This window comes from Saccostrea cucullata, unplaced genomic scaffold, assembly GCF_032062105.1.
Source record: "Saccostrea cucullata isolate Sc308-1 unplaced genomic scaffold, CSIRO_AGI_Scuc_v1 ctg272, whole genome shotgun sequence".
NCBI lineage: Eukaryota > Metazoa > Mollusca > Bivalvia > Ostreida > Ostreidae > Saccostrea > Saccostrea cuccullata.
Window position 1 is genome coordinate 720,147 of NW_026938795.1, and position 15,997 is coordinate 736,143.

At 31.5% G+C, this 15,997-nt stretch overlaps 2 protein-coding genes across 2 annotated transcripts in view; both read left to right on the forward strand.

Moving 5' to 3' along the window:
• The first annotated feature begins 5,887 nt into the window (after nt 1-5,887).
• LOC134251302 (uncharacterized) overlaps nt 5,888-15,997 on the forward strand; it is a 33,310-nt gene continuing 23,200 nt past the window's right edge. Inside the window, exons 1-2 of the mRNA XM_062733702.1 lie at nt 5,888-5,937; nt 7,457-7,528. Coding sequence (XP_062589686.1) covers nt 7,518-7,528 — 11 coding nt within the window. The 5' untranslated portion in view covers nt 5,888-5,937; nt 7,457-7,517. The remainder of the gene's footprint in view (nt 5,938-7,456; nt 7,529-15,997) is intronic.
• Nucleotides 11,544-15,906, forward strand: LOC134251304 (uncharacterized). Its single transcript, XM_062733705.1, has 6 exons — nt 11,544-11,817; nt 12,045-13,120; nt 14,652-14,772; nt 14,949-15,140; nt 15,255-15,291; nt 15,546-15,906. Exons 1-6 carry the CDS (start codon nt 11,623-11,625, stop codon nt 15,737-15,739), a joined length of 1,815 nt encoding a protein of 604 aa, XP_062589689.1. The 5' UTR covers nt 11,544-11,622; the 3' UTR covers nt 15,740-15,906.

Sequence of the window (15,997 nt, forward strand, 5' to 3'; positions counted from 1 at the left end):
CATGGTCTTCTTAAACGCCTTCTTTAATTGGTTTTGGCTGGTTCTCAAAGTAGAAAATAAACAAAACTACATGTACACATGAAATACGATTTCGACAACCTTTTGTTTTACACCAAGGAAAAACAGATCTTAAATCATGGTTATAAGCAATGTTTTTTCAAGAAACAATATATATAGTAAGTATAAAATGTGACCACTGTTTTCCCGTGCACACTTGTGTCTAATTAAACTAAAGAAAAGACAACAATAAGAATCTTCTTTTTTTTTAAAGATAACTATTTTTGAAAGATCGTTTAATTGACTTTATATAAACATTTTTTTTCTCAGTCCAAGTTATTGAGCATAAATGGTATCTTGTTCCTTGACCGTCGTAGGGCGAGGCATTTCAACATTTTCATGAATAGTCCACTTTCGTGATAAACAGGAAATTTTAAAAAAGTGAACCTTTCATAGCCGTTTCACTGCTTTAGTGTCACTTGCCTATATGCGATATGTGATGTGTTAAATATACTTTCTACACCTCGAAATTTAAGTGATAAGAACGCTCTTTTGTCATTTCATTGAAGCTATTACACCTATTTAATAAGACATTTCAAAGGCAAGGCGCAAAAATTTACTCGTGGCGTTTGGCGCAAAATTATGAATTGTGGCCTGCCTTTCATAATTTTAAGACATTGTCTGTATATACACAATTGCATTTAGAGGAGTGGCCTCGATAACATAGTGGATAGCGCGCTCGGAATAACGAAAAGCGCTTTGGATTTTCACGCGAGCGACCCGGGTTCGATCCCCCGTGTGTCCGTAATTTTAATCACTTTTTTGGGTGGATTTTTTCGTTTTTTATTTCAGAATCGGACGGAAGACCTCTCGTTGCTCGCAACGAGATCGTTTCTAGTTTGTTCCTATTATCGTCCCTAAATTGAAGACACCATGCTTATTTATTGTCGGGACGTTGTATCAAATGTTATTCTATAAGTTTATAGTTTCCTTATATTTTAGAAATTTGATATTTGCATCAACTAGAATAAAATTATTTGGTTAATTACAAAGGTTTTGTATGTGTTTTGTGTTTGGATACAATAACTCTAACAATTTTTTTTCTCGTTTCTTTGTACGTTGACTTTATTATAAAAAGAGTGTTACTCTTGATTTCAGCACAGCTTCTCAAACAAAATATTACTATAGTTAATAATATAATATTAATAACAGCTTAAATGAACTATTTAACTATAGTTAACAACAATAAAAACTTTAAATATTTTGATTCATTATGAAACTAAATTTTTGAACTTTTTATGATAGTTCAGACTTAAGTTCTCTAATATTCATGCAAATGAATAATGTTTATAATTAACATATAAACAAGCAAGTAATATTTCTTCTTTCACATAAGGAATATATACAAAAAATAGAGAGGATAAAGTTTACAATTTCAAATTCATTTAAAGGTGTTTTGATTTACTATAGCACAAAAATCATACAATATTACACTTTATTTAAATATACTCAACCTTAGTAATAAACGTAACTGTACTTTTACTTTGATAGTAAAAAACTACTAAGATTCTGCTATCAATTCTTCCATGAGAGCTCATCGAAATTCCAACAGTTTGACTTTGTTTCAAAATGCCATCAATAAGGAACTTTACCTAATTATTTGGTTGCTATTATCAAAACTGAAAGATTTACAAATTCAAAGAAATTCAAAAAGTAACCTTTTTAAGTAAACATAACTAAATTGTCGATATAAAATCTATATACAAAAATAAACATCTTGATATAAGCCTATTTTTAAAGAGTTATTTAGGAGTAAAGAAGTTGGTAGATTTCTTTAGTCTGTTAGCAATACATGTATAAGTTGTATGTTATTTCTCCCGAGGTGTATGCTTAGGTATTTCCTCCTTATTTACATGTCAATGACAATAATAATGAGATAAGGTAAAATGTCAATTTTAGTTTTCATTGAATATTCAAATTGTGATCAAAACATTATTTATTTCGTCTTAACCATGATCTTCGGCTTTAATCATTTTGCTATTGTTTCCTTACTTTAAAAGATATACGAGTGCTGAAAGAAAACACAGGATCTATTACCAAAAAGGAAGTGTATTTCATTATTAAGTATTCTGGATTCTTTTCATGTAAAGCTAAATTTAGAACATACGAGAGTGTTTGGTTTCAATTTATCTAATGCAATCATTGTCACTTCGAAGGCTGTATATGCAACTCATAACGTATTGTGTTCTCTGTCATATAAGCGGAAAAAACATATATAAGACTTTACTAATAGGTTATTCTTGATACTAGTATATGAAGATGTGCTGTGTCTAACAGTAATGTTTTCTGGTTGTGACACATTTCAATTTTAGTTTCATGTCAAAATTTTTTATTTGTTTCTTAATGATTTTGTAAAAGAAAAAAGGGAGGTTATTGAACCAAGGTATGTAGAACACCAAATAAATATCAATCAATCAGTCCTGTAAGCCTGGCTCAATAAAAAAAGTATTGATAGTAATAGCAAAATTTTAAAAAAAATCATTTACGATTTATTTATAATAGTTTTAAAAGTATACTAAACGCCCATGTTGCACATTGCCTATCTCTAGAACGATTATTATCTCTAAAGACGGGAGGAAGCAGTTGATCTCTTATACGTCACTGGTTCAAATCCTTCCGCGGGACGTGGAGATTGGTCCATTGGATGAAACCGCATAAACTGTGGTCCCGCACTGCTCTTTGGCACAGAGAGCCATGCAAATATAGGACAAGATTTGCAGCCCTCCATCGGCAAACGAAAGAGTGAAAAAAAAAATGGAACTTCAAATGTTTAATATTTGGATATTTGACATGAAAAAAAAAACGTAAATGGTAATCTAGCAACCAATTTTAAGCTCCATGATAAACGTGTTGACTTAACTTTTCTATCGTATCGTGTCGTATCGTAACTAATGCAGCAATTTACCTTCATCACCTGCATACGGAGTTTATGTATCTCAGTTAATGATTCGATACGCAAGAGCATGCTCTGCGTATGAACAATTTCTAAAACGAGGTAAATTATTGACAAATAAGTTGATGAAGCAGCAATATCAGCAGCCTCGTTTCGTAAGTTCTATGGTTGATACAATGATCTTGTCAGCAAATACAATTTTTCAGTGAGTGAAATGCTGACTGATGTTTTACATACGAATTGTTAGTCCATTATTTATAAACTGAATTGACACCGGATTTTCCCGTTATTTATTGATCAAGGAACACATGGTGGGTATGACTGGTCAGCAGGGAATACTTACTCCTCCATGGCACCTAATCCCATCTCTGATGTTTTGGAGGTCCGTGTTTCCTCTGCTCCTATTTTGTATTGTTTTATGGACTGCTGTTCGTTATCACTGTGTGTTTCATTGAATTGGAAAAATATATTTGGCTGCAAAATAATTTTTCCATTTAGTAACTAAGTTAAAAATCTATAGCTTAAACTTTATGTATTCATCAAAACTGTACAGAAAAGGCCGCATTTTTATATGATATAATTATACATTTAATTACTGTAGTAGTCAGTTTTATGAATAAATCCAGGTTATAATTTTTCAATAAATCATAAGGATAATAAGAATGTTGGTCATAAGAAAGTAAAATTCGAGGTCTTTATGTTTTCATTTTAACAAATTTAATTGTGTTTCTTTAAGTCTTCTTCGTAATTATCAAAATAATTTCTTATTCTTTTTTATTCTGTGGCCAGTTTGGTTTGAATCAATCATTTGCGTGAAGATCACAACAGCTATATTCTTTGTGCAGAACAATTATAAGAGTAATGAATTATTTATTGTAGAAAACATTGAGATTGTTTTCATAGATATCATCATCAACATTTCTTTTTTATTCGGTGAAAAACATTTTTAGAAGAAAAAGTTTAATGAAAGGCTGTTTTCTTTGATTATAAAATTCTTTTTAAATAAGTATTGCACGCCATATAAAATAAGTTATCTAATATTCATCGTTAAAATGATCATTTTCAGAAGAGAAAAGATGAATTTTGATTCGAAATGCAAGAAATGATTTTAAAATAAAACGGCTTCCTTTTTCAGTTAATGAATCAAGATAAAGAAACGAATGATTGGTAATTTTTCCGTAAAAGAAGGAAGATATAGACAAAAGAAATAATGCATTACTCAGGATTATTTTTCAAAAATATTAATATAAGTAATTGAAATGCTTAATACTTAGATTTCACTTGGGCAGCAGAACAAATACATGCATATATTATATAAGATTCAGAATTAAGTTACAATGTAAGGTACATTTTCACTTTTCTCTTTTCCTTGTAGTTCTTTCAATGTTGTATAATTCATATCATGGAGAAAGGAATACATTGTTGAATTTTTCCGTATACAGCATATTTCTATGAATTTAAACAAATTAACATAAAATTCTACATTGATATTGTGTTCTCACAGGAATAAGATCAATGTATATAAAATACTTGTGTTTAAGAGTAAGAGAATATAAATATATATATATATTTTTTTTTTCATTTTTTAAACCTAAAATCGACCCTATTGAAAGGTTAAAAAGAGTACATTGAAAAATCAAAACATGCAAAATAACTAAGGGTAATGTCCTGGCATTAATCTTTAAACGAGACTGTTGATTTCCTTCTTCATTATCTTGCCTGTATGAAATAAACAAAATAATCTGAAAGATTAACTATGTTTCTTAAAGGCATGAAAAGAGAGGTCATAAGGGATGAACAAAAATACTAGAATTATAACACCCAGAAACAAATCTTACAATACATTTAATTTCTTGTTTTTTGTTACACCCATCCCCATTTATTTCTACCATATCATGTAGGCTAATTTTAATAGTAATATTAAGCACAATGTCTCATTCCCTACTGTACAACGATTTGTCTCGTTTAAACGATTTTTATAATTCTAACTGACCACTAAAACTCTGAAAGTAACTTTGTCATTGATCAGTCATTAAGTATAAAAATGTCCTAGTTGCATTTTTATTGAAGAAACAGTTGTATATTGTATCTTCCTTCGCGACTCTGGAGCAGACGCTTTGCCAATGAACCACGCGGGCGAATTCATCTAAATATGGAAATTTTGATTATATATATTGGATATGGACTTTTTAATATACCACAAACCAATATTTGTATTCTGCGCCACAAAGATAGAGAGGAATAGATTTATTTGAAAGAATTGTTTTGAAAGGTAGGGGTTTTAAATGTGTCTGTTTTGTTAGGGTTCGAAATGCAATCAAAGTTAGAAGATTGCCAGTAGACTTACAAAATACAGATTAATTGATCTGAGCGTCTACAACTAAATAAATAATTCTTATTTTCGAGGATGCTTGTAGTATTTAAGTGAGTCAAAAAATAATTTGATTTAAATTCACCGTCATCCGTGTCTACGGAATAGCTAGAGTATTCAATCTAACTTCGCAGAGTAAAGTCTTACAGCAAGAAGCAAATCCCAAATTATTATTAGAGTTCGAATTTCAAAGCACAGAGTATAAGACAATGCATAAAAAGTGCTTATAAATATGTTCATACGAAGTACAGTTTGCTTATCTTAGATGCAAATCACAAAAATATCAGGTCATGTAACTGAGGCTATATTTTGTTTAAAAAATATATTCAACGGTATAGAAAATTGCTATCATTTAAGATTGAAACAATATTCAGAATACTGAATAGATTAGGCAACAGGCAGGCAATGCCTTTAAATACCCTCTCCATAAATAAAACGATTTGCTGTGATTTGCTGTAATCTGGGATTAATAGGAATACTTCCTTGTTTGATAGTATATAAAAGATAAGTCTCACCGGCCGCTAGATGTTTTAGAAATGGATAGGTCAAATGTATTTGTAGCATTGGTGGTTCATCTTGTTTTGCTAGTCATACTACAAACAGTTAAACTTGAAGCGTGAGTTATTTTGCTATTTATACTAAATGTAAATCTAACAAAATGTTTAAACATAGATAAATAACTAGCCTTATCTATGTATACTATATAGGAAAACGCTGAAAACGACTTTTTGTCTTTTTTAGGTTTAGAATTCAAAATAAAAAAGTAATTTTAAAAAGTCACTTAAGTCAATAATTCATATTGTTTGCTGATTAGATTTTAATCATCGCCACAATAAGAGATAAAACAACCCTTTCTAAATGTAAAAGATGAAAAGGGTGCATGTAAATAAAACGTGCTAAAAACCCATTAACTATACTAATGTAATATATATGTATCGAGATAATGATAAGTATTTTTAGCTCAAGTTCATTACACAATACAAAATAGGGACAGATCAAACATGAACCTCCAAAATATTAGATGCCATTGAGGAGTGAGCATCCCCTGCAAACCGTTCACACTTGCCGTCTGTTTCTTTTCATGATCGGGAAATGACGGAAAAATTCGTCGACAATTCAGTGTGTATATAATGGTCTTATAATTAGTATGAAAAAAGTCATTCAACATTTGATTTAATGATTAACTGAATTTGCTGATATTGTCATTGTCTTTTGATATTTTTGTTTCATCAACTTCTTTGTCAATAACTTACCTCATTTTAAAAATTGTTCATACCTAGAGCATGTTCTTGCTCATCAAATCAACTGAGAGATATAAGACCTGTATTCCGGTGACGAAGATTTATTGCTGCATAAGTAAAGGAAGTTGGCAATTGAAAAGTTAAAGCCATCTTATTTGTCAAAAAGCTTTGTTGTTGGATAATTATTAACGTCTTTTTCCAGCAAAAAATCCAAATTTGCAATATATGTGTCAGAGTTTGTGGTATCTTTTATTTCAAGCTCACCGGGATATATCGTACCGACATAGGAATGGAAATGTTAACATTTAGACAAAGGAAACAGGGAGAACACAACTTTCCAGGGGCTGTCATGTATTGATTCTGCAAAAATGTGCTTCACTAAAAGTACCGAATTAATTAGATGTATTTTTAAAAACATACTTGCATTTTTTAAAAAGAATTTTTCTCTACAAATATTTTTACAAAAAATGTTATCAAGCGATACTTTCTATTGTTAATCAATGGTATACTAGTATTTATAAACTGTAAAAGTTTCAACTTTATAAACAAAATAGTTTTGGAGCTTTTGTTAAAATATGTTTTTGGACATGTTGACCATTGGCAAAACCTTAACGTCCCTCTCCAAAATTCTTCTTGCAGAAAAAATTAAATATTACTAAAACCTAACGTTAAATGTGTATGTAAAATTGTATTAAAAATGTATACCAACAAAAAAAAATTGTGTCGTATCAAATAGCAATAAAAGCGATAATATTAGATGATCAGGAATCAATTTATCAGGAAAATTTCGCAACTCCTTTGTGACAGAAATAAAAAAAATTATTGCAAAGTGACCGTACGGTTTATGTTTCGTCCATAAATAATGCCTTATTGGGTAAACTCTTATTTTTATAGGAAGAAATGCACACAGCAGACGATATACTATACTTCACAACAGTACTGTGCCTCAACGTTTATGTGGTGGTGGTAAGTGATAGATTAATGAACACACATTTACAAACCCACCAACCGAGAGAGAAAGAGAGATTCTTGATAAAGTAAAATACTAAATTAAAGACAGCATGGAAATTTATAGGGAATATAAAGTATAGTGACCCGTATGTCTGGTATTTTGACAATCTTTGTTTTAATTTTAAAACCCAAAATCACAAAAGTACTTCTTTAAATATTCCTGATCAAAATAACAACCAGAAAAATTTTATTTTTATATCCCGGCTTGAAAAGCAGGGTGGGGGTATTTAGTGTTAACGGTGTCCGTCCATTTGTTTTTCCGTTTTTCTTTATGTCTGTGCGTTTTGAGGTACCTATCTCTTATCCATAAATTCCCTCATACCACTGAATGAATTAAATGAGACTTTCACAGAATCTTTGTTTCAGTGTGTCATTGTATATCTCCTATTTCACTTTTCGATCCAACATATATTTTTGGTTTCCCAGTGCAAAACATGGACACTACCATTCTTTTTATAATATTAATGGGATAGATAGATATTTATTTGGTATACTACATATACATTGTTACAATATTGACAAAATTGACAATATAATTTTATGATATAAATAAAAGTTGGCACTAAATAATAGAATAAATATAAAATATCGGAATCAAACACTTTTTGAAAGACATGAATTTATATATATATGATTCACATTTATTTACATTAGTATACCAAGGATAACCCATGAAAACCAGTGGCTTATTTCTAATGGGGTCCTTATACTCAAACTTGTATTTTAATTAGATGTTAAATGATATAAACAGATAAATATAAATACTGTAGTTAAAATATGGGATCAAGTTGACAACACAGATATCCTTAAAAATGAAGTGTATTATGAATGTATACCAAATATTCCCATGATTGTTATTGGAACAACTAATAATAATAATAAAAACTAATAAAACAACTTGACTTTTACACTGGGCAATTCCTCTTTCTAATAAAAATTTCTTGACCTTTCTTTAAAAAGCAAAATTATTTCTAGTGTCGAAAACAGGTTTAATTTCTGGGTAACCATCTCTTCTGTGCAATACCTCATGACAGAATAAATTTAAGATATGGACTTTGCCATAATAATCATAAAGATGGCGAGGGTGTCATTTTGTGAGACCAGGCTCCAAGACCATAATCCGAGAACAGACTTAAGTCAAAATTTCAAATCTTTTGAAATAATTTTGATAACAAAACAAAATGTTTAACATATGTTTGAAGAGGCATGTTAAACAAACCTGGAAATTTTTGATAATATGTGTAATATAAATGACGAGCTATTAAAAGTCAAAATTTTGACTTAAAAGTCTGTTCTCAGTTTATGGTCTCCAGGCAAATACTCACAGTACCTCTAGCTGGTTTAAACGTTTGAAGCAATCAAGAATACACACCTTAAATGTGTTCTATCTCATTACATTTTAATACTGATATTGGTAATCTTAAATCTCTTGTTTGGTGTAACAACATTTTTAATTTTTTTTTACCAAGACACTATATACTTCAAAGGGCTTGATTCCAAAGAATGGTAATATGTAAACATCTTATCAAAATGAAATACATTTTTAAAATGTTTGCATGTACTCTCTAGATTTCCTTCATAATTATCATATCAAGTGTCTAACATATATTTATATTTGTAAAAGAGTGTGCTTCAATAATTTTACTCAAATAAATTGCAGCACCTCAAGGGGATATCGACGTCTTACAAATTACAAAAATACTGAAATATGTTGTCCAGGATACGTCGGCAGTGACTGTCAAACGCGTAAGGAAGAAAACAGAATTGAATAAAAATTTGCATTAATTTGTAGTATACAGCTTTTTCCTTATATGTAAGGATTATTTACAGCAATTTGCAATCCCCCTTGTAAAAATGGAGGAAGTTGTGTGTCTCCCAACACGTGTGAGTGCCCCGATATAGTGGGTGGGACTACGTGCGAAGAAGGTATTTACTTTTTATCATTTACTAAATGTACACAAGCATTATTTATAAGACCACATAAAGCGTTTTTAAAGAAAAATATTGTTAGTAAATATAAGATAAATATGCAGTCTATTTATAACAATTAATTCAATACAAAAACAAATCTCCAAGAAAATGGGACGATGAAACCTAAATAAATTGATAGATTAAATTGTTAATTAAAGAGAATTAATTTTTTGTCCTGCATGCTGAGATATTTTGTTTACTTTCAGTCGTTACCTGTTCCCATCTGAAGCCCTGTTATCCGGGTACCTGCATGAACACTTCTTGTTCCTGTGATCAGGGATTCGGAGGACAATCCTGTCTACGTCGTAAGTGTGCATTGTTTTACTTAATTAAACATTTTAAAATTATTATTTCAGAGAGAAAAGGTACCTTATATCTTGCTAAAAAGTATATGAGATGTATATTTGTCATATCGAATTCAACTTACTTGAAGTTATTTAATATGATGATTTTAAATGATGAATGACAGGATGGGGTAACCGCGCGATGTGCGCTTATTATAAACAACTAGTCACAGTATTCAGGGATTAAAGAATGGGGTAAATATACTAAGTGTAATTCATACAATGCAGTTTAAGTTATTATACCAACTCATTGCAAATTTGAGAGATATACAGTGTTTGAGAAACACCAGAATCCCTGACCTTGGGGCCATAAAATTCGCAATTTGGAAGAGACACCCTTGCTCATCATAACTATATATTTGTTATATGTTTTGGCCTCACCCCTCAGGCCCAAGGAGAAGGAATCATGAAAATTTATAATTTCTGTTCCATTTCACTCATACATGCTTAATGGTAAATTTCGTTGAAATTGGTTCAGTGGTTCCAAAAAAAATATTCAAAATTTTACGACTGACGAACGGCAAATGACGAACGACGACGAACAAAAACAGATAGCAATATAGATAACCAAATTGACTCAGATGACCTACGAATCGGATAGAAAAGATTGCATTCTTTGTGTAAGCAATTTCAAAATTGCTGATACACTGCATGACCTCACTTCGAATAATTTTTTTGGACAACAAAACGTATCTATACGTAAGTATGAACCTGTGTATACTCTTTACATGTAATTGTGGAAAGTTTTATCAATGCCCTACGTACTGGATTTCATAAAATATTCAGCGATTGTACACTATATTCAAACCAATGAAAGAAGACATAATATTTGAACAAAAGTTTACATGGCACCATGAGAAAGCCTTTTAGTATGTGATTATGAAAGGCAAATAACAATCTCTCTGATAACCTCATATTAAAAAAATCTTTTTCTTTCAGTTGATGCTTCAAATCAAGCCAAATTTTCTAACTTCCGAACAAATTTTATGAACGTCAAGAGCGTCAATGATCATGAGTTCAAAGTTGAAGATCTTAGTTCTGATAGGACGCTATGGGTCAACTGGAGAGACAACCGATTTCTCATTTATTTTGAGGCTCTTTTCAATCTTGACATGTCTCCTCCGCCATCTTACGTCCATAATTATAGCATTGGAATTGTTTCTGCGAATGCAAGAGTCAGTCTTGACGGAGCAGGCCAAACAGGTAGTAATTACTTTACCATAAAGCATTAAGAAAATAAATTCAGATTTCAAATTAATGAATAAAGCTTTTTCTATGAACCCATGCAATATCATATTCATAAATGAAGTTACCACATCGACAAATAAAAATATCAAAAATTGCAAAAATATAAGATTATCGAAATTACATTTAATGCCAAATAACTAATATTTATCAATGCAAAAATATGAAATATGACTACTTTTTCCTAAAAAAAATGTAAAGGATAACATTTCCTTTTTTGAAAAATATATAAGATAGCTAATATATTTTTATTTAAATATCTGTTTAGATGAGAATACTACTGTACGCTTTAATACCACATTACGATGCCCTGGGTCCTACAATGATACGGTACCTTATAATGGACTGCTGAAATGTAATGTTTCATATGATCAGTTCGACGAGGTCCTTGAAGAAGGAGATAGGTAAGTCCAACTTCATTCAATTTGACAATTAATTGTTTTAAAATTAATCTCTGAGTTGTGTTTTCTCAGATTGACCATTCTGGCTATGACAGAGGTGGGCGGATTTAGAGATTTGTGGAACGATACCCAATTTGTCAAACAGGAACTATACAGTCGGGTATCATCTCAGCAAGCCATACATTTTTTGTTCGACTTTTTAAAGCCTACACACTGTTCAGTATCAGGTGGTTGTACGAAGAACTTTTTGTCACCATTTAAAATACCAAACGATGCAAGTAAGGTAAATAGAACCTTGCCTTTCAATCAATGAAATCTTTGCAACTTATAAATTAAGTCATATTAAAGTTTTGAAATATTTAATATCAAAATAAAACATAGAAAAATCGATAAAAGGATGTTGCTTTGTATTTTCCACAATTTACCGATGTTTTCAAATCTAAAATCACAAGATCACAGAATCCGTAAATTAAATTATTACCTGACAATTATTTATATATTTCATATAAGGCTCCATTTACATTCGATGTCAAAGGATGGAGTGACATTCCTTCAGGAATCGTAAAATACACCCTTGTTGTGCATAAACTGATGAAGAAATCTAATTCAAATTTATTGACTATAGAGGCAAAAAGGAATCCTTTCCATCTTGAAGAAAGGAATGTAGCTGCTCTCCCTTTTCCAAAATTTCTACCCTCGAGTTCGGGGGTTTATGCATTTATTTTAAAAGTTACTGATGAAGCTAACAATTCTGAGTTTGCTCGACAAATTGCCATATTTGACCCGTATTCTACCATCTCAACCACTGCAGAATCGAACTTTTTTGTGTCAAGTGCAGAAAAACTCGGCAATTATAGCTGGCAATCACGGGGCTCATATATACAATTCACGTGGGAAAACTATTTTATTAACGCATACCAAGTTGAAAACCATCTCTTATTGCCTGTTGAAGAGTTTTCAATTGACGGAAGGGATACAAATATTAACGAAGAGGAAGAAAAGAGTAAAGGCGAAGATGTGAAGTATTTGTACGATGATCACGACGGAAAAAGAACACTTTCTGGTGTAGAGCATGTTAACGGAATAACTGGGTTTGATGTCTTCTACTCCTACATTTCGTATCTAACCTCTTCAACAAATGACGGAACAACCCCCAGCGATGAGCCATTTAATCTTACCAACACAAATACTACTGCTGAATTAGCTGCAACCAATACTTCAAATAAGATGCGAATGAAAAGAAGTTCACATGGTTCCTTGCCAGCAACTATAAATCCTAACACTATTGAAAACACGTTCGCTCCGACTTCAGTGGAACCTACTACTCCGACAATCTTGCAAGCAAGCAGAAGTGGGGGAACGGAAAACAAGTGGATTGCAATTCGTAATATCACACAGAGTACTTTTGTACTAAAACAGGAGTGGAGAGACGGTGACAGTATAAATATCTCTGTCAGAGCTCGTGATATAATGAATAATACAAAGACTGAATCTAGACTCGTCAGTTTCGACGGATCACCTCCTTCTGTGAATGAAGCCATCTTTACAAAAAATGTTGGCAATAGTTCATACAAATATTCAAGCAGGTAAATTTATTTTTCAAAGAACTTTCCTCATTTTATAAACGATAAACAGTCAGGCAATTAAGACCTTACGCATTTCTGTCATTTACGAAATAAAGATACAAATTAAGCATACAGAAACATGAAACAAATCGTTAACATTTTACAATAATTTCAATACATTACCGAAGTCATAAGGGAATGTTGCAAAAAGAATTCATTGTCATGAATTTAACCGAAGTTTAACTCCAATCCAATATAAATAGGTAACCACGCTTTTTTAAAATCTTGTACGAAACTGGCATTTTTTTCAAATTTGGATGAAGTGTGAATGATTCTGAAAGCTGAAATTTATTAATATGTGTGTGTAAATGAAGGGACATAAAGATTTGAAGTGCTACGATTTCAAACATTTTATGTCCATATCAAATCTCAAATTGCACTTATCGATTAATATATGCATGTTATTTTAGATTTTGAATCGTAAATAACATGATGATAGAAAAATAAATTTTATTGCGTGGACCCTGAGGTCCACGCAGTAAATATATAAGCGAGGTTAAACCGGATGCCATGGGCATACGTCAGGATACGCATGCGCGAGAATGCTGGAGAGTCATTTCGGGTCTTTCCGTGAGAGGTCGGAAAAACAACTTCTGCAAGTCGGAAAGGCGCGAGAATTTGCGTTTGGGAGAGTTCGCCCCCCCCCCCCCCTCCGATTTCACAGCTTACCCGTAGAATAATTCGCCCTATTCGAATTAGAATATACCTTGTTCATCGGCAAATCTCGCTTTTAAATCTGCATATCGTATTTATTAATTTATTTGCAAATCCAAATTTCTTTCTTATACATACACATTTATATAGAAACTAAACATCGATTCTACGACAGATGCATTTTAAAAAGTATAGGAAGAACTTGCAGAATATAGAATAACACCTTGAATTAAGAACTTCATTCAACGAATATTTCTAGGTTTTAAAAGATAGAATAAGTCTTCTTCGGCATTTGTTTTGTGCATCAAGCCTTGCAAAAATAATTATATATACAGCAATCCAAATACAGCTTGATACAGGCCTGTAGCAACGGTTTTCCATGTGGAGGAGGGGGGGGGGCTCTGAAAAAAAATCTGCGTACTACAGAGCTGTGCTACACGTGTATCATCAGATATATTTTTCCAATTATAGATTTCTTCTGAATAAATCCAAAACAGATGTAAAGTCCCAGCCGTTATGGGTTAATATAGCCCAATTTTATTAAAAATGACAAAACTTTTTAGGCCAATCGGAGTTAACATTTAACAATTTTGCTATATGTAAGTACTATTGATCAGTCAGAGTAGGCAGATCATAATAGAAAATGTGAACAAACCTACATGAATATTCACTTAACCTAGAAATTGTCTTGAATTGAATTTCGTTTAGAAACACATGCATATGGTCCACGTATTGTAGTTTTTTTTAAAGGACAGCAACTTGTATTGACATAAGCGATTGCTTTTTGGTCACATTGTTGTAAAATGACCGAAGTAACAAATTTCTTTTTATTCTTCAGAGTTAGTATCATGGCTTCCGACGAGCACAGTGGTGTCCGACAGGTGCGATGGCGACTAACAGACAAGGCCAAACAGGATGAGATATATAAAGAAGGATACCTGAGAAACGATCCCATTCAGGTTCATTTTACAATTTTTTTTGTTTTAATAATTTTGTTCATTGATATAAATCTTAAAGTTTGACATTGTAAGTATTGTTAAGTAAACAAGCTGCATTGCTCAAACTTCCTTTTTAAAATCTTATAAAAATAATATTTACTGACCAAGCAATAATAAAATTTCATTTTTTTTTTCAGCGGTCCGAATGTTCTACGATTGACGATTGTTACTGTATTCCCATGGGAGAATGCTACAAAAAGAAGATGGAATTTGACTTTGATAATTGTTGGTTGGCCACCGACAAATCGCTTTTGACCAAAGACATATTTGTTCTTGAAATTGAAGCCTTTAACCAAGCCATGTTGTCATCTGAAGTTACGCGATACGAGGTATTTTCTTTCATATATGTACCGGCAATACTGTGTAAGTTATGATGTGTAGAATATTTCTCAATAGAAAAAATGAAATGTTGTTTAACTTATGAAATTTTATTTACATTTCAGTTGGGCCGTTTGACATCGTTTGATGGAATTGATGACGGTGAGTTTCTGGTTGTGGGTGATTTGGATCATGCTAAGTTTACTTTCTGTTGGGTTTGTCCTGAAAACAAAACCCTTATTTTATCTTTATGAATATGTGAATTTTGTTTACAAATTTTAAGGATTACTTTGTCTTTTTCTAAGAAATGTTTTTTTTTCCGTTGAATACTTTGCAACTTAGAGCTTAAATCAAAGCCTAGTTTACGAATGAATTATTCTTTTTATTACTATTGCAACCTTTTCTTTTTATTAAAGGTTATGGGATAAGAAATCTGACAAGTGAGTCTTTCGGAAATGGAACCAAATTGACATGGGAAAATGTTCCATCCTGTTACAAAATCTCTGACGTCACCGTTCTTCTGTACAACGATTGTGACAAAGCCAAAGCTCCACGGCAGATAACTCTTCCAACCACTAAAACAGAATATGTATTGGACGACCTCCAATAACGCAACAACTGAGTAAATCTGAAAGAGTCAATAATAAACCCACTTTACCGTAACCAAATGTATCAATCTAATAAATCTTTTTTAGACTAAAGACTTAACCACACGAGATCATAACATTTAATCTATAACAACACTAAATGTTGATACCTTTATAAAACAATATTTCTTTTCTTCTTCTTCTTCTTCTTCTTCTTCTTCTTCAGATTATTGATTTATCATAAATAAATCGTCATCAAAATAAAGCCTCGTCTTAGTTAT

Excerpts from the sequence above, each read along its gene's own strand:
- LOC134251304 (XM_062733705.1), top strand. The coding sequence starts at position 11,623 with ATGACAGAGGTGGGCGGATTTAGAGATTTGTGGAACGATACCCAATTT. Across the intron at positions 11,818-12,044 it reads TACCAAACGATGCAAGTAAG|GCTCCATTTACATTCGATGT; the intron begins GTAAATAGAACC and ends ATTTCATATAAG. Across the intron at positions 13,121-14,651 it reads TCATACAAATATTCAAGCAG|AGTTAGTATCATGGCTTCCG; the intron begins GTAAATTTATTT and ends TTTATTCTTCAG.